The 21,576-nt window shown below is 38.7% G+C and overlaps 2 protein-coding genes across 3 annotated transcripts in view; both read right to left on the bottom strand.

The window, feature by feature from the left end:
• Nucleotides 1-8,435, bottom strand: part of NEK9 (NIMA related kinase 9) — a 35,945-nt gene extending 27,510 nt beyond the window's left edge. Inside the window, exons 1-5 of one of the 2 annotated variants that reach the window (XM_082387538.1) lie at nt 8,057-8,435; nt 5,684-5,861; nt 3,915-3,970; nt 3,298-3,368; nt 1,569-1,674 (exon numbers count right to left, since the gene is read on the bottom strand). In XM_082387538.1, the coding sequence (XP_082243664.1) occupies nt 1,569-1,674; nt 3,298-3,368; nt 3,915-3,970; nt 5,684-5,861; nt 8,057-8,275 (630 nt within the window). In that variant the 5' untranslated portion in view covers nt 8,276-8,435. The remainder of the gene's footprint in view (nt 1-1,568; nt 1,675-3,297; nt 3,369-3,914; nt 3,971-5,683; nt 5,862-8,056) is intronic. The other variant, XM_082387539.1, reaches the window with a different exon arrangement.
• Nucleotides 8,436-14,765: 6,330 nt separating this feature from the next.
• The window catches only part of TMED10 (transmembrane p24 trafficking protein 10), a 50,372-nt gene continuing 43,561 nt past the window's right edge, over nt 14,766-21,576 (bottom strand). The window contains exons 4-5 of the mRNA XM_082387585.1: nt 18,394-18,520; nt 14,766-17,957 (exon numbers count right to left, since the gene is read on the bottom strand). Coding sequence (XP_082243711.1) covers nt 17,836-17,957; nt 18,394-18,520 — 249 coding nt within the window. The 3' untranslated portion in view covers nt 14,766-17,835. The remainder of the gene's footprint in view (nt 17,958-18,393; nt 18,521-21,576) is intronic.

Below are 21,576 nucleotides of genomic sequence, written 5' to 3'. Positions count from 1 at the left end.
TTCCTAGAACTAGTGATAACCATTACAAAACATTCATCAGCATATCCCAAAATGGTTTTTATGAGATGATGCCACTATGAGGAGAAATCTTATTCATATCAGATCTCTTGGCCCAATTATAAAGGGACAATCTCTGTGGTAAAGACCTATGGTAATTTGGGAGACAGAAAAGCTCCGTGATTCCTGGATCACAGAGGATTTAGGCATTCAAGACCCACTGAAGACTTCACAGACTTTGTAAAAAGCATACTTGGTAAAAGTTCACTAATAGAGAAAAAAAAACTGGTAGTGGGGAGATGATAATTGAATAAACGGGTTAAAAGTTCTAATTGAAATGCATAGTAGTGAAACTTTGTAAATGGCTCAATTTAACATTTGTAATACTAACACAGCTAGTCAATTTCTTACAAATTTAAAAAGACCTTCTGAGTTCAAGAATGTGTTGGAAGGAAAAAAAAATGCCCTGAATGGAGGTCAGGCCTCTCCCAAGATGACAGACAATGAGTACCCTGGAAATTCTAGTAAAACTGATAGCCATCCTTCATCAGCAAGGCAAAGCAGTTTTTCAGATGGCTTACATGGCATTTATAAATTTTCATATCGTTCCTTCTTTGCATTTAACTGGCTTAAAAAAGTTAAATCTTGGTTTTATCAGATTACTCTTGATGAGAAAAATCCATGCAACAACATGACTACTTCCTCAGAAACTCAATATGGCACCGTCATACAAGCAAACTGAGTCCCTGAAGCCGACTCCCAACCTTGGCTATCAGTATCCTTGGATGTTTCTAGATTGCTTGCAGGCACATCCCAACATTATCAAAAATAATCATCAGGACAAAATTAATTTACATTTTCAAGTTCTTTTAAAGACAAAGCATTGTGAAACCAGAAGAGTAATAATTGGGTTTTATAAGTCCTAGAAGGATCAGATCACTGTCTTTAAAGATCAGCTTATGTCTACTCTTTACAAATGGTCTTTCATAGGATTAGGTAAGAAGGGAGCTCTGCGGTTCAGACTGTGTATCATATTAAAGATGAGATTGTTCCCTGGGCATCAGCCTTTATTTGTAATATAGGGTTTCTGAGCCAGAAAAAACTCAAAGGAAACACAAGAGATGTCTAACACCCTAAGAACAAACATTAAATGAGAGATAAAGTGAAATCTACTAAAGATCCTAGGCTGGAAAAAATGGTAAAGTATTTTATTGCTTTTAGAAAAGTCTCTAGTCAGTGTTGGAAAGGGCAATGATGTCAGAGCTGTTATGTGGACAATGGCTCTTGAAAAAACACCTGAGCATGTAAATGACTGTTAGTGGGTCCAGGAAAAAGACTCCTGAAGACTTGCTTTATAAGTATGGAGAACTTGCAAAAATATTGAGAAAAGTGTGCAAAATTTAGGGGGTATAGTTATATCTCACAGTGCAGGAAAGGAACAGAAAAAAACTACATTGCGGGGAATTCCCTGGCGGTCCAGTGGTTAGGACTTTGCTTAAGATCCCACATGCCGCGTAGCGCCACCAAAAAACAAAACAAAACCAACCAAGTCAAGGATAACACATACTTACCGTCTCAGCCATGGAATACTCAGAATTAAGTTTCTTTGCTAGGCCATAATCTCCAAGTTTTATCAGGTTTGCTTTGGTCAGAAAAATATTTAATGTCTTTATATCTCTGAAAAAAAAAGATGCTGTATATTAAACCCATATACTCAACTATTTTATCTCATCCCCCTTCCCGCCCAAAATTAGTACAAAATAAAAAAGAGTGTGTTACCACTGCTCAGGCTGTTACGGGATCCCAAAGAGTGGTCATCACTTTCTCATACATTTTAACATTGAGAAGGGGACTTGGGGGAGTGGAGGCAGAGAATTAACTTCATCCTCCATGGCTTTGCAGCACAGGCATGTCCCCCAAAACACTGAAGTCTTTAGGAAAAGTTGAGAGGGTCAGACCAAAAAAAAAATGGTGCCCTAGGTAATCATAATTCCTATAAGGTGTACTGCCTCTTCAATTAACACTTGTGCCTTGAAATAAGTGATTATCAAGGCAATTTTAACACTTGGTTGGTGCCAAAGTTTCAAATTTGTTAACGCAAGAGAACAGAAGAGACAGCACATCCCAGCAGCAAAATGATTAGGCTATGTAGGTCATCTAAATAAAATCACTGTCTATCTCTGACCATAAGTAACACAAATAAACTGTGTCTAGTTCATACTCTGGCTTCCTTTACTGAAAGATGTGAAAAAAACAGAACAATATTCTTTGTCAAAAAGAAAGTAACAATACACAACTGTAGCCACTTGACAGCTATCAAGAAATATATGGTAACTGAATGGACAAACCAATAAAAAGGGAAATGCTACTGTATTAACATTAATCTCTAACAATGATCCATGACTCACTTAAGCAGGGTATAATGACGTGGAAATGTTCTTATAATGGTTCTCTCCTATAGCTAGAAGTGAATAGAAAGCTGTTTCCCCTGGCCAAAGCTCTGGTAAAACTGCATAATTAATTGTACAAAATGAATAAGCTTTTTACTTAAATTATTTATTTACTTATTTATTTATTTTTGGCTGCATTGTGTCTTCGTTGCTGCATGCGAGCTTTCTCTAGTTGTGGTGAGCGAGGGCTACTCTTTGTTGCGGTGTGCAGGCTTCTCATTGCGGTGGCTTCTCTTGTTGTGAAGCACGGGCTCTAGGCGCATGGGCTTCAGTAGTTGTGGCATGTGGGCTCAGCAGTTGTGGCTCACGGGCTCCAGAGCGCAGGCTCAGTAGTTGTGGCACACGGGCTTAGTTGCTCCGTGGCATGTGGGATCTTCCCGGACCACGGCTTGAACCCGTGTCCCCAGCATTGGCAGGCGGATTCTTAACCGCTGAGCCACCAGGGAAGCCCTTTTTACTTAAATTAAAAGACTTAATTATAAAATTAAAAACAATTGCCCATTTTATTGCTCAGAGAAAACATTTACTATGAGTTCCAACCAATCTAATACCACTTTTATAGTGGCTTTCTAGGCTTTACTGATGAATTAATGAACTCACCTCTAAAATACTTCTTAAAGAGATGACTGAGCAGTACTTAGTTATTGAGGAGGTTCTTCCTAGATCACAAACAGTTTAACTTTAGGAAGTGAAGATAACGCCCCTCATTACTCACTGTTTCCTTCCTAAATTATATCAACGGAAAAGCCTTGACTGCTTAATCAAGAAAATAATAGTGCTGATGGGAGGTACCCAAGGTGAGGGTTGGATTGGTGGAAAGGAATACATCCCACATTCTTTCACTCATTACCTATGAAGGATTCCAGCTTTATGGATACAGCTCACTGCTGAAACAATCTGAAATAGGTACCATACCACCATCTGCAGAGAAAAAATAAATTATACTTGGACTGGAAACAAACCAAAAAAAACATATAAATAAACACACACACTCGAACACACAAAACAAATGAAGCTGCAACCAAGGTTATGATTCAACATGACTTGACATTTCTTGCTTGTAGGTTGAGTAGGCAAAGAAAAGTGGTAGGGGTTTAAAAAAAAAAAAAAAAGCAGATCATTATAAAATAGTTCCAATACTGTTATATAGTATGATGAAGCAGACTTGTGGAAAGAAATCCAGGAAGAATGCAAAGGTACAGAAAACTGGGCATACCAGTATGCAGTAATAGAACCAGGAAAGAAAGCTCATAGAGAATCATGATGTGGAGGTAAACCATTTAGGAAGCAGCTATAGACAGCTTCCTTGTTAGAGGTTTCCTTTCTCATGAATATCAATCAGAGCCTGGAAGGAGTCTGAATAAAAGGAAAAAAACACTCTTCATTGTTGTAAGAGTAAATACAGAACTAGAATGCAAGAATCACAACATTACAATTCTAGCTTCTTTCCACAGAAATATGAATTACCTCTTCCTCAAACAACTTGTCCTTCTGACGAAGGATTTTGTCATATAGGTTCCCTCCTGCAATAAACAAGAAACAGGTTTGAATTGCTTAATAGAGATCAACGCTCCTAGGGTTTTAACAGGTGCCACAGTAAGTGAAGGATTCTGCTTCCTCTTCAAAGATTCCCCTTCTTCCTTCTCAGCTCTTGGGTACATGGGTACAAAATTCTTCCCATCTGTCAAGGACTATATCTGAAATATTCTTCAGAGATTCCCCTCCCTAACAGAAGAGACTCAATACGAAAACGGGAAGTACAGCATTTTTAGAAACGATGAGAGTAAAGACACTTTCTATAGTACCCTAATTTATAAAATTACTTTGAAAGTCTTCAAAATCAGATGATTTTCTTTTCCAAAACTCCTTTTAAAGGAATCTGCAATATTTTGGTAACAACTCTCTCAGTGTGACTATTAGAACATTTGGGTTATAGCTGTGATGTGATGTTTTGTATATATAGGTGTATATCATCAACTTCTTTTTCTTTCCACTTCACGCTGAAAAGGTTTCCCAAAATTTAGGGTAGACTCTAGATTGTTTCCAATCATTACTCCCTTTACTAACTCCTTCCTGCAGAGTAAGTCTGAATTTGCTTCTCCCTTTCATTATCAAGTAATACAGACTGCAAATGATGATGGTTCATTTTATTTCCTACCTGCAGCTGCAACTTACACTGTAGTCCTGGTTCAGTTTCACAACTTTTTTTCCCCTTGCAATTTAGTAACTCAGAGTTTCAATAAATACACCATTCGTTCTAGTTCCTCCTAACCACAAAGGAAGTTAGCTACTTGAGGCTTCTGCTACTTCAAAAATTTCTAATATAATCTCATACATTTAGGGTTGAACAAAGGAACAATCATGGTACACAAGAATCCAGTAAGAAAGTTAGAAGTCTAGGAGCTTTCTCTTAAGAGATTTAAGTCAAGAATATGCTGGGACCTCTTTAGCATGCAGCTCAAGAAAGGGCTTTGGGGGTTCTCTTACGTAATAAGGATAATAGCTTGTACAGTATTTATCAAAAATTTGCTACATATCAAGTACTATGCTAGGAGCTTTACATATTCATTTCATACAACAACCCTAGGAGGTAACTATTGCTTATCAACAAGCTCACTTAAGATAAGGAGGCTGAGGCACAGAGAGGTTAAGTTGCTCATGCAAGATAACAGAGCTAAAAAGTAGTGAAGCTTAGGATATGGGTTCAGGGTCTATTTTCTTACCAAACAGGCTATACTGCTATTTTACAAGCAAAAGGGTTCAAAGAAATCATTTTCATTTTCAGTCAGCTATGATCTTTGAACCACTTTTCCATAGGATGGCTTTAGCTGAAGTCAATATAAATAAATATTACCTACAAGATTTCATTATATATCAAGTCATTTCATTATATATTATATCAAGTGTCAAACCATGCTATGTCTCTAATGCCTGACTAATGTCATTTCATAAGGAAAAAAACCTTGAAAAATGAATGTAAAATTCAACTGAACAAGTAATTTGAAGATGGAATTATCATCACAAAGGAGAATTTGAGTATGCAGGGGAAAAATTCCTCCCCTCATTTTGTAGATCATTTCAAAACTCTCCAGGGCCCGAACTATTTCTCTTAAACTCTAGAAATCCATTTAAAGTTCTTATTCTTTGTATATGTATCTTCTTTTTCTCTCCCCCTTAAGGTAAGTATAAGCACAAGAATGTCTCACTGGAGGAAGTCCCACTGAATTCTACCTTACCATTACAATATTCCAGCTCAATCAGCAGGGTGGTGTTGTCCATGAAGTGATTGTAGTAGGCAATAATGTTGTCATGCTGCAGCAGCGCCAGAATAACAATCTCATTCAAGGCATCACGACGTTCCTTCTCAGACAGTCGGGTCAAATCAACTTCCTTCCACACGACCAATGAGTCATCCTGTAACACAGTAATAGAGCTATCATGTTTTCCTCGCACCTGGCAGAGAATGAATCCACACCCAGATCTGTAAGCCTAGAAAGAAAACTTCCTAGACTGACTCCTTTTTTTCCATTAAACATGAACAGACTTTAAAAGGTTCTGCATACAACCAAGCAACATAATTTACTGCAGGCCTGGGAAAGCATTAAGATGCTGTTACATTGTTTCTACACTTAATTTACACGATGTCAATTCCAGGTAAAAAACATGGGATGGAGGTAGGTCTCAAAGATTCTATTGAGGGACATTATGAAAGACTGCTAGTCATGATGAGGATTGTATTGGAGAAATAGAGAACAGGAAAATGGTTACCTATGGCTGACCACAGTTTCTTGTAAAATAGAAATGTTAAAATTGCCTCTAATTTTATAAATTTAGATTTCTCTAGTGACTGTCATTTATCCTTTCTGGATAAGAATAAGCCAGGTCTAAGGGCTCTGAGTTCAGTTTCCTCACCCTGTCCCATTCTGCAACTCTGTTTCTACTGTCACTTTTATGTTATCATGTTTTCCTCTATTCATGAAGACTTACCTGTGGCTCCCAATATTCACTCCGTTTTATAATATCTCTAATTATTTACAGATACTGCTCCCCAGCCCGCGAGCACCCCGACCTAAATAACCCTCCCTATCCTTTAGAATGGCTTCGTTAGGCCTTTGAAACTTTGGGGGAAGATCAATGAACCTTCTACTGGGCATTTCCTTAATTTTCAGAGCTCATACACTAAAATATTTGTCCATTCTTTTCCCCTTATATACACATACAACTTAAATGCTATTTGTCACTAACAAGACTAACATGTCTTCCCAATGAAATACACGCTTCTTGAGGGAAAGGGCTGCTTCTAATTATACCCCTGTAAATTCACAGATGTAATAAACATTTGGTGTTAGGGATAATACGTGCAATTTTAGGGAAAGTGCAATCAAACTTAAAACAACCTCGGTAATCAAGTTCAACATGATAATAATGGAAAGGCATGCACAAGGAGATGTGAAACGCCATTCTAGCCCAGGATTTGCTTCTAATTTAAGCGGGCAAGTCCTTAAATATACTATCTTAGTTTCTTTAACTATAAAATAGGAATACCAAAGCTCATCTCCTCATTCCCGTATTTTGAGTACAAATAAGAAAACAGAATACTAACAGTAACTCTAACATTATACATTAATCTTGCAACCACCTCTCTCCTCCTCCATCTTTTAGCCTTAAAAGTACCTTGGAACACACACCAGAACTGCAGACAGATAGATCACTGATAGATCAATCACCTTCAGCAACCCCAGCAAGTTCTCATTGATGCTTACCTATTCTAAAACTAGTTTTAAGACTTTAGTGATCAAACCCTGTTATGATTAGTTTTTGGAAGTAGACTCCCCAGTATAGGGTTTTAATCAGTATACATTCTGAACTTGAGGGTCAGTAATCCACGAATCTCTTCAAAGGACTTGTATGTGTGCAGTAGTGGACTGGGGGGAGGGCATGTTTACATTAGATTCTCAAAGGAGTCCTTAGCCCTCCCAAAGTTAAGAACTAATGGCTTAGAATATACCAAAATAAAAAAGTATTTCCCACGCATAAACGCTGCTGGATAATCACTGAAGAAACTAACACGTTACAATCTTCCCCATGATCTTCAAGAAAAATCTCCAACTGAGTGTTCATATCTGAACATAAAGATATGGCAAAGGCAGGGGAGCTGCCACGGATGTGGGAATTTTGAAGCTATCCCCTCCTCTCCACCTCGACCTTGGAGAGCTGTACAGCACAATAGGAAGGAAGTTTTGACAATACCTCACATTCATAAACTACTTTAATTTACAGTTTGCAAAGTATCTTTGTTCGATTCTCAAAATAACCTTAAAAAATAAATATTACGTTTAAAGTACGTAGCTATCACTAACTCCAATTTACAGATGGGAAAACTAAGGCTCAGAGAAGGTTCAATGACTTGCTCAGTTGCCTGATTTAAACAAAAACGACCAGTCAGTAAAACCAATGCTCTAACGAACTCCTAGTGCAGGAGAGTTGAACGAGTGATAAAGACCCCGAGACAAATACCCTGCGGGGCCCTAACACTAAGCGAGGACGACGAGCAGGGAGAGCAGGGCCGCGCAGGCGGGGCGGGGGCGACCGGAGCCGGGGGCCGCTACCTCGGTGCGGCGGTACAGCGTGGCCTCCCCGAAGGCGCCGCGGCCCAGGATGCGGATGGGGATGTAATGCAGCTCCTCCTGCTCCGCCGCGCCGCCGCCGGCTCGGGGCCCCGGACCAGCGCTGGGCCCCGGGCCCGAGTCCCCGCCACCCACGGACTCGCTCCCAAAGTCCGAGTTGAGGGAATCGCAGTGTCGCTCGTACTCGCCCAGCACCGACATGGCGGCGGCCGCGGGACCCGCCTGCGTGTCCCGGGCGGCGCTGACGGCGCTGCGCCTCTCCCGCTTCAGACGCCAGCCCGCGGCCCCGTCAGCCCAGCCACCCCGCCACCCAGCCAGGGTCCATGGTGGCTCCTTCCCCCTTGACCCGGAAGCAGTTCTGGGTGCTTCCGGCCCGGCGGGGTTTCCTCCGCTTTCGCTGGTCGCTCGTTTAGCATAGCGGCAAGGCTGCTTTTCCTCCAGGCCGGCTGGGAAAGCGAGGCCTCGGGCGGGGTTGGCGGCGCCTGGTGGAGACCGCGTGGAGTCCAGTGGCTCTGGCGGGGGCAAGGGCGTCATCGACGGGTCTGCAGACCCCTCCCCTGATTGCTGGCCAGGTCCCCAGACAGTTTTGTTTTTTTTTAATAGATCTTCATTGGAGTATAACTGCTTCACAATACTGCGCTAGCCTCTGTCGCACAACAAAGTGAATCAGCCACATGCACACATACATCCCCAGGTCCCCTCCCTCTTGATCCTCCCTCCCACCCTCCCTATCCCCCACCTCTAGATCGTCGCAAAGCACCCAACTGATCTCCCTGTGCTATGCAGCTGCTTCCCACTAGCTATCTATTTTACATTTGGTTGTGTATATATGTCCATGCTACTTACCCTCCTCCTACGTCCTCAAGTCCATTCTCTACGTCTACGTCTTTATTCCTGCCCTGCCACTAGTTTCATCAGTACCATTTTTTTTTTTTACATTCCATATATATGCATTAGCATATGGTATTTGGTATTTGTTTTTCTCTTTCTGACTTCACTCTGTATGACAGACTCTAGGCTCAGACAGTTTCGATGTCCAGAGGTCATCCAGTCTCAGATGGGCGCCAGGCCTATCTCAAGGGCAGTGACGGGGGAAACAGTCCCTTCCAACATCGCACAGTGCTCTTTGTTTAGTAAGCAATTTATACCTTTTCCCCTCAATTTATACCTCCCCCCCCCCCCCAGCGGAAATACTTGCCTCCTGTCATCTCAATCAGTGGGCCCAGCTGTTTCTTCCAGAACTACCCAGGACTACGCTGGGTCCCTCCATCTTCCACATAACTTCAAGAATATTTTGTCAACTCCCCTGACACTCCTTCCAGATTTCACATTCTCCTTCCACGTGTCTTTCCAAATCTTTGACCAACTGACCTCATGCAACATTCTTTGAGCACTAAGTGCCAGATACTGTATTTGGAGGTGGGGAATCTGCAAAGGTGCTCCCTGCCCTCAAGTCACTAAAAGAATTGCAATACAGTGGAAAAACATGTTCCATCAGTTATGCGACCTTGGGCAACTTTACATCTCCAAGGTTACTTTTTTTTTTTTAATTAATTAATTTATTTTGGCTGCATTGGGTTTTCGTTGCTGCGCGGGGCTTTCTCTAGTTGCGGTGAGCGGGGGCTACTCTTCGTTGCGTTGCACGGGCTTCTCATTACAGTGGCTTCTCTTGTTGTGTGCAGAGCACAGGCTCTAGGCGCATGGGCTTCCGTAGTTATGGCATGCAGGCTCAGTAGTTGTGGCTCGCGGGCTCTAGAGCGCAGTCTCAGTAGTTGTGGCGCACGGGCTTAGTTGCTCCGAGGCATGTGGGATCTTCCTGGACCAGGGCTCGAACCTGAGTCCCCTGCATTGGCAGGCGGATTCTTAACCACTGCGCCACCAGGGAAGCCCCAAGGTTACTTTTTAATCGTAAAATTGTGGGAATATGTCCTACAGAGATAACAACTAACATTTATTGTTATGTTCCTGGCACTATGCTAAAGGTTTTCTTGGGACTTCCCTGGTGGTCCAGTGGGTAAAACTCCCCGCTCACAATGCAGGGGGCTTGGGTTCAATCCCTGGTGGGGGAACTAGATGCCACATGCATGCTGCAACTAAGAAGCCCACGTGCTGCAACTAAAAAAGATCCAACATGCCACAACTAAAACATGCTGCAACAAAGATCCCACGTGCTGCAACTAAGACCCGGACCCAGCCTAAATAAATATTAAAAAAAAAATAAAGGTTTTCTATGTATAATCCCATTTAATCCTCATAGTATTCCCATTCTACAGAAGGAACTGAGAGAGAAGGGTTAAGTAACCTGCTCTGTGTTACATAGGTAGTGAGGGGAGCTGGGAGCCAAACCCAGCAACATGGCTCCAGCTCTCTTTCAGAGAGCAGGATGTTTGGGGGCTAAGAGAAGGTAGTGTGGCCGGAGGCCATGGCATAGGTGGGGTAGAAGCAGAAGACAAGGCCTCAAACGTTTATTTAGAGAATTTGGCTTTTCCTGTGGGCAATGGAAAATATTGGAGATTTTTAAGCAGGGGAGTATATGATTTGTGTGACTATATGTCCTGATTTGCTGGGGGATGTCCCAATTTATACCTCCCCCCCCACCGCATAATTAGTAAGTCTTCTTTTGCTCATGTGCCCAGCACAGACAAAAACCAATATGATCACCTTACATAGACCAAAGCTATACTTTACAAAGAACTCTCATGACAATATGGAAGACAAAGACTGGAGGCCGGGAGACAAGCGCTGAGGTACTATCACTGAGAGTGGAAAAGGGGCCCAGATTTAAGAAATCCATCTGAGGAACATTTAGAACTTTGTGCTCAGTTAGGATATGGTTGGTGAGGCAAATCTGAGTCCGGGAGACTCACATCTAGGTTTTTAGGTGGATAGTGACAGCAAATACAGGAGGAAGAGAATTGGTAGAATGGGGTGAAGGGCATGAGAGCTAATGAGCTCACATTCCCCTGACCTTTCTAGAGTTCATCAATGTTCCTTTTAAAGTATGATATCCTACACTCTGCATAACCTTCCACTTTGGGTCTGAATAGGAGGGTACAAGGGACTTCTGTCCTCCTTGATCTGGATCCATTTTTTCTATTATTGTACCAGACTTCATGATGATCTACGTACGCTGTGCTTGTATTTAACTAATCGTCTATCTCTTTTTCACAGCCAATCTGATGCAAAGTAACACAGCTCTCCCACCAGATCACATCACTCCTTATTTTCTTCACAATGTTTATCTATAAAATTGATGTCTTATTTGTTTACTTTATTGATTATCTCCATTCATTGGAATATAAGCTCCATGAGAGCCTGGATTTTGCCCTCTTGTTCACAACTATGTATCATCAGTGCCTAGAAAAGTGCTTGATATTATAGGCCTAAAAATTATTTGTTGAAAGAATATCAGGTCGTTATTATTTCATACATATATAACATTTTTTAAACCAAAATGCAAGACTGACTGACTGATAACCCCTCTTAAAATTTTTGTTGGTTTCATTCTGGGGTTCTTAGATTGTACAGATAGGTTTCAACTTTCAATTCATTCATCCAACAAACACTGAGTACCAACTTGCGCCAGGTGCTGGGTTACAAGAGAACAAAATAAACATGGTTCCTACTCTCCTGGAGCTTACAATCCATATAACAGACAAATAAACAGGCAATTACAACCGTATATAAGTGCTATTATAAGGAAAGTACAATCTTCTAGAAAGGCATTTAGGAGGGGCACCCATCCAAGCCAAACTAGCTGGGTTAGTGAAGGCTTCCTGGAGGAATGTCCAAAATGTTAAGTCAGTGGTGGCTAAAGAAAGTAGGGAGATCATGCTGGAGAGAGGACATTCCATCTACCTCCTCCTATTAATTAGAAGGCACTTTGAGTGAGGATAGGTATTGCTTATTCATCTGGGTCTACTCCAGAGTTTAGTTCAGCACATTAAATAGAACAGATGATCAATAAATGATTTTTGAGTTGAATGGAAAAAACAATCACTTATAGCTAGAAGTGCTGACTTTCATTCAGAGAAGCTGAGTAGGTTTCAGCCAAAGCTTGAAAATTCACTTTTCTGGCATCTTTGCAATATGGAACTAGACAGTTTTCTATAACTTGTTTAGCCTGATATTATGTTCTAGTTATAATGCATAGATAAAAAGCTTAACAAATGTCCTGTTCCATCTTAGAGAATACAAAACAGAAACTCAAGTTCAGTACTTCATTGTACTAGATATAAATGAAACTAAATATCTGACTTTTGAATATTCATAAGTCCAGAAATACTCACCATTTTAAAGGTATAACTGATTTTAAAGTGCTTCCGGTAAAAAACAGTATTTCCATTTTATATTTTAACAAGTGAATAATTAGGATGCTATATAGCAGAAGTTCTAACTTGTGAATGGATGATTTCCAGGGGCCATAGAGTTATTGGTGATATTAAAGAAACTACCAAAGTACTTAGCAAAGTCTATAGCTTCACTGTCCAATGTGGTAGCCACTAGCTACACGAAACTACTGAGCACTTGAATTGTGGCTAGTCTGAAGTAAGATGTGTTGTAGCTGTAAAATGCAAACCAGATTTCAAAGAATTTATATGGAACAAAGATTGTTAGATATCTCAGTCATTTTTACATTTTTATACTGACATTGTTGACATTCTATTTTGGATATATTAAACTTAATGTATTATTAAAATTAATTTCACAATATTTACAATAACCAGGACATGGAAGCAACCTAAATGTCCATTAACAGATGAATGGATGAAGAAGATGTGGTACCATATATACAATGGAATATTACTCAGCCATCAAAAAGAACGAAATAATGCCATTTGCAGTGACATGGATGGACCTAGAGATTGTCATACTTTAAAAAATATTTATTTATTTATTTAGGCCACGCCAGGTCTTAGTTGCGGCATGTGGACTCTTAGTTGCAGCATGCATGTGGGATCTAGTTCCCTGACCAGGGATCGAACCCGGGCCCCCTGCATTGGGAGCACAGTCTTACCCACTGGACCACCAGGGAAGTCCTGAGATTGTCATACTGAGTGAAGTAAGTCAGACAGAGAAAGATAAATATCATATGATATCGCTTATATGTGGAATCTAAAAAAAAAAAGGTACAAATGAACCTATTTACAAAACGGAAATAGAGTCACAGATGTAGAAAACAAACTTATGGTTACCAAGGGGGAAAGGGATAAATTGGGAGATTGGGATTGACATGTATACACTACTATATATAAAATATCAATATATAACTAATGAGAACCTACTGTATAGCACAGGGAACTCTACTCAATACTCTGTAATGACATATATGGGAATAGAAGCTAAAAAAGAATGGATATATGTACGGGTATAACTGATTAACTTTGTTGTACAGCAGAAAAACACAATATTGTAAATCAACCATACTCCAATAAAAATTATTAAAAAAATAAAAGAAAATAAATTTCAACTTTTTTTTTTTACTTTTTAAATGTGGTACTAGAAAAATTCATATTATTCATGGGGCTCATGCTATATGAGATACCACTGTAGCAGACTGAATAGCTAATAGTTTGTAGAACATGTACAACCATTTAACATATATACTGTTGAGACAATTAAATTTACATTCACTTACACATTTTGCTGAATTCATTCATTATTTATGTTCTCTAAAATATCAGTAAGAAATAAGACATTTTTGATGTTAAAGTATTTACACTTAAATGTTGGGAACCACTACTTTATAAACTACAGATTCACTGACATAATTTATTAACTGTTTTTTGGGGGAATGGAGGTAGAGGGTAAATAAGAGGCCAGATAGTCAATGTGTAAATCACTTCAGGTTGACTCTTAAAAAGAAGCTTTATGGGGTTTCCTTGGAGGCGCAGTGGTTAAGAACCTGCCTGCCAATGCAGGGCACACGGGTTCGAGCCCTGGTCCGGGAAGATCCCACATGCCGCGGAGCAACTAAGCCCGTGTGCCACAACTACTGAGCCTGTGTGCCGCAACTACTGAAGCCCGCGTGCCTAGAGCCTGTGCTCCGCAACAAGAGAAGCCACCATGAGAAGCCCATGCACCGCAACCAAGAGTAGCCCCCTCTCGCCACAAACAGAGAAAGGCTGCGTGCAGCAACGAAGACCCAATGCAGCCAAAACTAAAAATAAAATTAAAAATTAAAAAAAAAAAGAAGCTTTATGGAAAAGATTCAACTGCAAGTAAAAGGAACGGAGAAAATGGCCTTTACCTGCTGGAGTGGGGTTTTGCATAGATGTGATGGGTCAAAAAAGCAAGTCCTGGGGGGGGGGTTCTAAATTGGGAGGGGTATTTTAAGAATTGAGGGAAAGGGAGAAGACCCTCTGTAGGAATAATTCCACTAGCAGTTTCTAAAACAGAGAAGCTACAGAGAATTCCTGGCTTACAGAACCCTATTTGATCTTTCTGAACATGTATAATTAAGTATTATTATTTTAATATAGATATTATATACAGTTTATACATTTATATATAAAGTATAATAAACTTTTACTAGCTCACATAAACTTTATCCATCTGGAGTAAATTACAAACATTTTTTCTCTAATTCGTCACATATAATTTGCCATACTTTAATACTGAGGAATATGGAGGAATTATTGCCAATCCAGACAAAGAGATACTCAAGAGTAACAGAAAAATACACCTAAAATAGTTTCTGCTAGCCTTTATTTGAGAAAATTTACACAAAAATCCCCAATCCAACACTTACAAGTGAATCTGTATAAATCCATAAATCCCACATGCCTCTTTCCATTAAACAAACAGAAAAACAGCTTATGACAGGGGTTTATGACAATGGTATAACAAAGCTTACTTAAAACTATCATTTTCATCAATAATTTACAGGCTTTGTTGAATAACAGGTTCAAAAATGGAGGAAAGCAGATAACATATTCGTTTTTAAAGCTGATTTGCTCTTGCACTAGTCTTTTATCAAAGGCAAATAATTTTACTTTTTAGATAAAATCAAATTGTGATATCAATGAACTTTAAACCAAAAGCACAAATTCCAAGTTTGTAGTCTTGGCATGAGTAAAAGGAAAGGACAGGAAAGAATTTCAGTTTCACAAAGTCACATTTGGGAACAAAACATCAGCAAAATAAAATATTTTCCTCTCCTATCTTCTTCTTTGACATTTTGTCAGAACAGAAGACTATAACCAACTGAGTAGCTTTCATTGTTTCTAAAAAGGGGAAAGGCACCAGTCAGAAATATGAAAGAGTTTCTTGTTAGGCTAATGGTACAGAACAGTATTTCACCTTTAAACGTCTAAGGATGGATCTTAACTCACAAATTTGGTTATTCTCTTCCCTGCTTGGATGTATCCTCTGTTGTTTAGTATATGTAATACCACAGATAGACTTTCTCAACATCTGCTGCCCTTATGGTGAGATTTGGCTGCCAGGTTCTCAGAAACAGTATCTATCAATTCTTAACAGCAGATGGCAATGTTGCACAAATTAATGAAAGAACTACTTTTATGCCACACCAGAGGAATGCATACAGGGAGTCAAAAGAGGGGGAAAAAAGGCTTTTGGGTTCACAATAGCTGGAACATTTACAGAACAGCCTGAGAGTTTAACAACATAACTCACTCCCTCTTTCCCCTTTGTACTTTATCCAGGTCATGACAGCACCGTTCTCTGTTAATTCCAACATGCTGCTTCTTAACTGCAAGCTGCAGAGCCCTAAGTCCTGTAATGCTTGTCACTGGGATGGGACAAGCCCTGTAACAGTCAGTAGGGTTAAAAAAAAAGAGATTACAGAAAGGACAAACTCTCACCCACTTTATTGGGAGAAGTGGGGAAAATATCAAGTGATGTTATTTTTCACTGTTGTTTATGAACATGGTCATTCGTGTCCACACTTTCTCTTATTTACCTTAGTATTGGCCTTTAGGCACCTCATATTCCCAAAGTGATTACTGGATTTGCTTTTATAACATACATTTTCAGGTATTTACTCGATTCATGATCCTTCCAGATGTGTTACTTTTTAATACTTCATATGTCCTAATTCTCTAGATGGAATACATAAGAACAGAAATTAAGTCAGTGACTTGCCATGTAAAGTCTTCATAAATTTTACTTATTTTTTTCCTTTGTAGAAGTTATGTTAAAAATTTAAGCAACCACATAACTGACAACGGACTTGTATCTAGGATATATAAGGACTCCTCAAACTCAATAGTATAAATCAACTATACTTCAATTAAAAAAAAAAATCTCAGTAGTAAAAAGAACACACAATCTAATCATAAAATGGGCAAAGGAACAGATATTTCACCGAGGAAGATATACAGATGGCAAATAAACACATGAAAGGATGTTCAACACCATTTACTAATAGGAAAATGCAAATTAAAACCACAATGAATATCATTACACATGCCTCTCAGAATGACTAAAAAAATTTTTAAAAAAATAGCAAATACTGGTGAGGATGTGGAGAAACTGGATTGGTCATACATTGCTAGTGGGAACGTAAAATGACACAGTCATTCCGAAAAAAGAGCAGGACAGTTTCTTACAAAAATAAACATGTGTTTACCATATAACCCAGCAACTGCTCTATTGGGCACTTATCCCGGAGAAATGAAAATTTATGTTCACATAAAAACCTGTACATGAATGTTCACAGCAGCTTTATTAGTAATGGCCCAAAACTGAAAACAAGAGCGATGTCCTTCAGTGGGTGACTGGTTAAACTGTGGTACATCCACACCATGAAGTGCTAATGAGCAATAAAGAGGAACAAACTAGTGATATATGCAACAACTTGGATGGATTTCAAGGGCACTATGCTGAGTGAAAAAAGTCAATCTCAAAAGGTTATATACTATGTGATTCCATTTATATAACATTCTTGAAATGACAAAATTAGAGAGATGGAGAACAGATTAGTGGTGCCAGAGGTTGGGGCTTGGGGTTAAGGAAGGAGGTGACTGTGGCTATAAAAGGGTACCCCAAGGGATCCATGTGATGAAACGGTTCTGCATCTTGTGGTGGTGGTCACACATCCATACATGTGATAAAACTGCATGGAACTAAACACACATAAATACACAAAAAGAAAAAGTTCAAGCGGCTGAGCACAAGTATTTTAATTCTCTAAAATGAAATTTTCTTTAAGAGTAATCTACAGTTCAAAGCTCAGTTCTATGAGGTGTCACATCCATTACACTTTCAAGAGACATAGAATTATGAAAGGGTATCACCAGAAGCTATCTAAACATTTCAGCTAAGGGTCAAGAGAAAGTTAATAGTGTTGTCACACAGAAATCCAAAGAGGACAATCAGAATGAAACAAGTTCAACATGGTCATACAAATGTTGGTAAAAGAACTAGAGTGGAAGCCCAAGCTGGTGAGCAAGTGGGAGAAGGAAAGAAAACATGGTTCAAACAGATCATACGAGGAAACCCAGTACAAATGCTGGCTTTGGCATTATCTAGGTAACCCCTATTTTTTGTCATAGGTGACTCTTATAATAGTCTTATTGTTGCAAAACCAGTCCAAATCCTACCAAGTTAAAAAGAAGTCCCTCTTTGACTTATTGGGTGTAGGTGGTAACCCACGTCCTCCCACACCAAAAGACATCAGTTCTAGCAAGAAAGCTCCAACGTGCCTTGATGGTGCTGCTGGTAGGATGCCTTAGGCCACGCACATCCCAGCGATGTTCTGCTGGCTAAGATACAAGGTGGGAGGAGACTGGGCTTTATTACTCAATCAACTTCTTGGCCTTGAAGAAGCGACGCAGGTAGAAGACCTGCCAGGTGGCTAGACCAATGAGGCAGAACATTGAAAAGATGCTGAAGTACAGGACCCGAGTGTTTGTGGACTCTAAAAAAAAAAACAAAAGCAGTGTAAATGTAATGAAGTGAGGCTCAGTAGGTTAAAACGGCCAGGGGGAAAAGGCAATTAATTAGCTTCACTCTGCCCCTAGGCCTTACAGTAGGACTTCAGATAAGTTTTTTTCTTAAATTTTTATTATTCTATACATAAATGTTAAAAATTACAAAGATTAGTACTATTAGTTTGATACACTAAAAGCTGACTGAGAATATGGTCAACTGCTTATCACAGAAAAAACTGCTATTCCCTTGAAAATCTAACAAGGCTCATTTACCTGTAGAGCAACAACACCGAAGTAAGCAATTATCCTTCCACACAACTCCCTCTGGCAAAACTGAGAAAAAGGTACACCAGAATTTAAAGTTTGGGGATCTATCTCCTTTACGGTGCACGTACTGAGAAACAAGAGCTTCCCTCCCCTCACCATTGGTATCACGCATCTCTTCCTCTCGCTTCTTCATATAGGCAAAATCATTAACAATGGATTCTGAAAGGTCTTCTAGGCGTCGTAGCTCTACCTCCAAAGGTTTGAGCTTCTCAACTTTTGCAATCTGGAAAAGAAAGGAATTATGAACACACTCCCTGAAAAAGCTGCTCCAGTCAAGAACACAACATAACAGAGGAGTCTTTTTAAAAGTTTCGCCAAACTTAAAATTTCTTCTGTCATCATTCTAACACATTTTAAAATTTGGGCTTCTTCCCTTCCCTACTGTCTATATGTTTCCATCTCAGACTTTTTTTATACTTTAATTTTGATTAAAACCTCCTTAGTAGTCCTATAATATGGTAGCCTATAAAATAAGATATATTATTTTTCCAAGATTTCTGACTTTAATAAAGCATTTTACTTTGCCTTTCCACTTTTGTCTAAGAAATAAGCAATATTATTAGCATAAGTGTGAGCGCCATAGTATTAGTCAAATGTGGTTTTGAGAAGAAAACACACCAAATTCCCAATAGGGAATGCACAGGAATGAGAGAGTACATATAACTATAACATTAAGATAGTAACTCAAGATGCAAAATTAGAGAATTCTGGTTTGCTCATTTAAATCCCACAACAGCTTTAAGGTTTGTAACAGAGCTCTAGAACCCAGATGAATCCTAGCTCTCTGCTTAAAAAAAAAAAAAAAAAAAAAATTGCACTGCGTGTTTTTTTGTTTTTGTTTTTTAACATCTTTATTGGAGTATAATTGCTTTACAATGTTGTGTTAGCTTCTGCTGTATAACAAAGTGAATCAGCTATATGTATACATATATCCCCATATCCCCACTTGTTTTTAAATTACATAGCCAGTTATCAAAATAAGTCTCCAAGGACATCGCTGTGTGCTAAGGAATGAAGGGTATGAGAAATAAACTGTCTTCCTTTTTCACCCCAGACCACTGTTAAACCTCCAAGAGTATCTAGTAACTAAAGGCATATATGATCAGAGAGAGGATTTCATTATTCTATTTGTTTTTTCTTTATCAATCTTAGATTATGATTTGTATTAAAATGGGGATATAACACCAGAGTTTTCCAGATCTTAAAACTCATATACCAGTTGCTTTTAAATTTTTTCCACAGAGAACTCTTCAAAAAATATTTCTACATCTGCTTCTTTACTCCCTATACATTCTCTATATAACTCCCTACTTTTTCTTCTCTTCTGTCCAATTCACCTTCCTTGTTCTTTTTCTCTGTTAAATGTTAATAGCAGTTAATGTGGGATGAATGGGAATAGTTTGAGGGTGTTCTTGTGTTCTCTTCACTAAACTATATTCTTCATTGAACCTGTGAAGAACAAGACAAAGTTATTTAAAATAAAAGAAAACTAAAAACTGCTGTTAAGATAGGGATATAAAACTTGAGTTTATATTTCAGGTACCTAAAATATGGTGATGGATTTGCAATGATCCACCTAAGTTTTCTTTCACTGGATGTACATTTTCTTACAATTGTAAAATGTTGAATACAGTTAATAGCTTGACTGACAGCTAGCTACAGAACAGAATAAAGCTAACTGGGTATAAGATTTACAATGGTTAGTTAATACACTGAGCTAACACTCTTAGCTGAATACCTAAACACCAGGTTTTGCCATTAACCTACAATATATATCTGTTAATTGATTTCATATAGAGGTGCAGAGCATAGAAATCCCCCCAGGAAAAAGATACAAGACATATATGATAAGCTGAACCTTAGGCTGTTTAACATTTTCCCTCCTGGTATATGCTTTCCCCTCCAAAGCTTCTTGAATGAGATAGTATGAAGGCAACAGCATGATACATCTTTAGAGATAAGTGCTTTAAGGCTCCTTAAATAGAAACTTATAAAAGGAACTGGAAGTGAAACTATGGCTGTACCCTCTCTCTGCCAGCTGAAAATAATATTCTTAAAAATTACTTTGAAGACTACTTCTAACTCCCCACCCTTTTTTTGGTTAAATGACAATAGTCCAAAGGCCTAAAACCCCAAAAAGGAGCTTGGAATGAAAATAAATTTGGTACTGAGAATAGCCTTTGTAGAATATAGTCCCCCAAACCTGTTCCCAATCCTTTTCCTTTCCGGTGTTTCATTTATTTTTTAGCTGTACAAGAAACATATAAATATGTCCCCTTACTAAAGAATTTAAATTATTCAGAAGCAAAGGAAACAAAAACAAAAGGCCCATCTTCATAGCTCCTCAATCCCCACATCCACACATTTCTTCCCAGAGGTGGTTATGAACTTGGTGTACATCTTTCTAGACCTTGTCAGAAGATAACACACTATTTACGCCTTTGTATGTATATAAATGTACATAGGAAAATATAATTAAAAACATACTTATAAATGCGATCATAATGTATATGTTGTTCTATGGCTTCCTTCTTTTCATTTAATAAAATCTTTCCAAAAACTTCAGTGCTTGTAGATTCACCTCATACTTCTTAACTGCTACATAGTATTCCATATGGCATATGGGCCACTGTTTACTTAATCATTCAATTTCCTAACCCCTTTTCTAGTACAGGACCTACTCTAGACTCTATACTTCTATTCATAACATATCATCCAAGTCGATTTCATTTTCTCAATGAAATCCCTACTCAATCCTGTCCTTAATTCAGTAAATTATTTGCAGACTTCTTGAGTGGGATGAAGGTCTCTTTCCCTAAAAAACATCTCTGCCTGATAACTACCTTTATTCTTGATACTAGTTTAAAATCTAGCAAACTTAAAGAATTGCCAAAAGACTAAAACAATATTGAAAACCAACTTGCTATTTCAACCATCTAACACATCATGGATACTCAGTGGAAATAACAAAAATAATGAATATATTTCTACATTTAATCTAAACCTAGAAATCAATACAAATGTAAAAAGGTTTTTCTGTTTTGTTTTTTAACATTTTAATACCCTAACAATGTTTTTTTGAGTGCTTATTATGTGCAAGGCACCAAGATAAATTATCATCTCTGCTCCTAAGAAGCTCAGTCTCGTGGAGAGGCTCACCTAAAAAGCTACAACCATAATATAAAGCACTATGTATTAACTTCTACAACAAAGGTACACATTGGAAGTGGAATGGAAAGAAAGTAGCATGAACTTAATTACAATTGGAAGAATAAAGGA

This window comes from Balaenoptera borealis (assembly GCF_965194805.1).
Source record: "Balaenoptera borealis genome assembly, chromosome: 3".
Lineage (NCBI taxonomy): Eukaryota > Metazoa > Chordata > Mammalia > Artiodactyla > Balaenopteridae > Balaenoptera > Balaenoptera borealis.
This window is presented reverse-complemented; position numbering and strand designations above follow the sequence as displayed.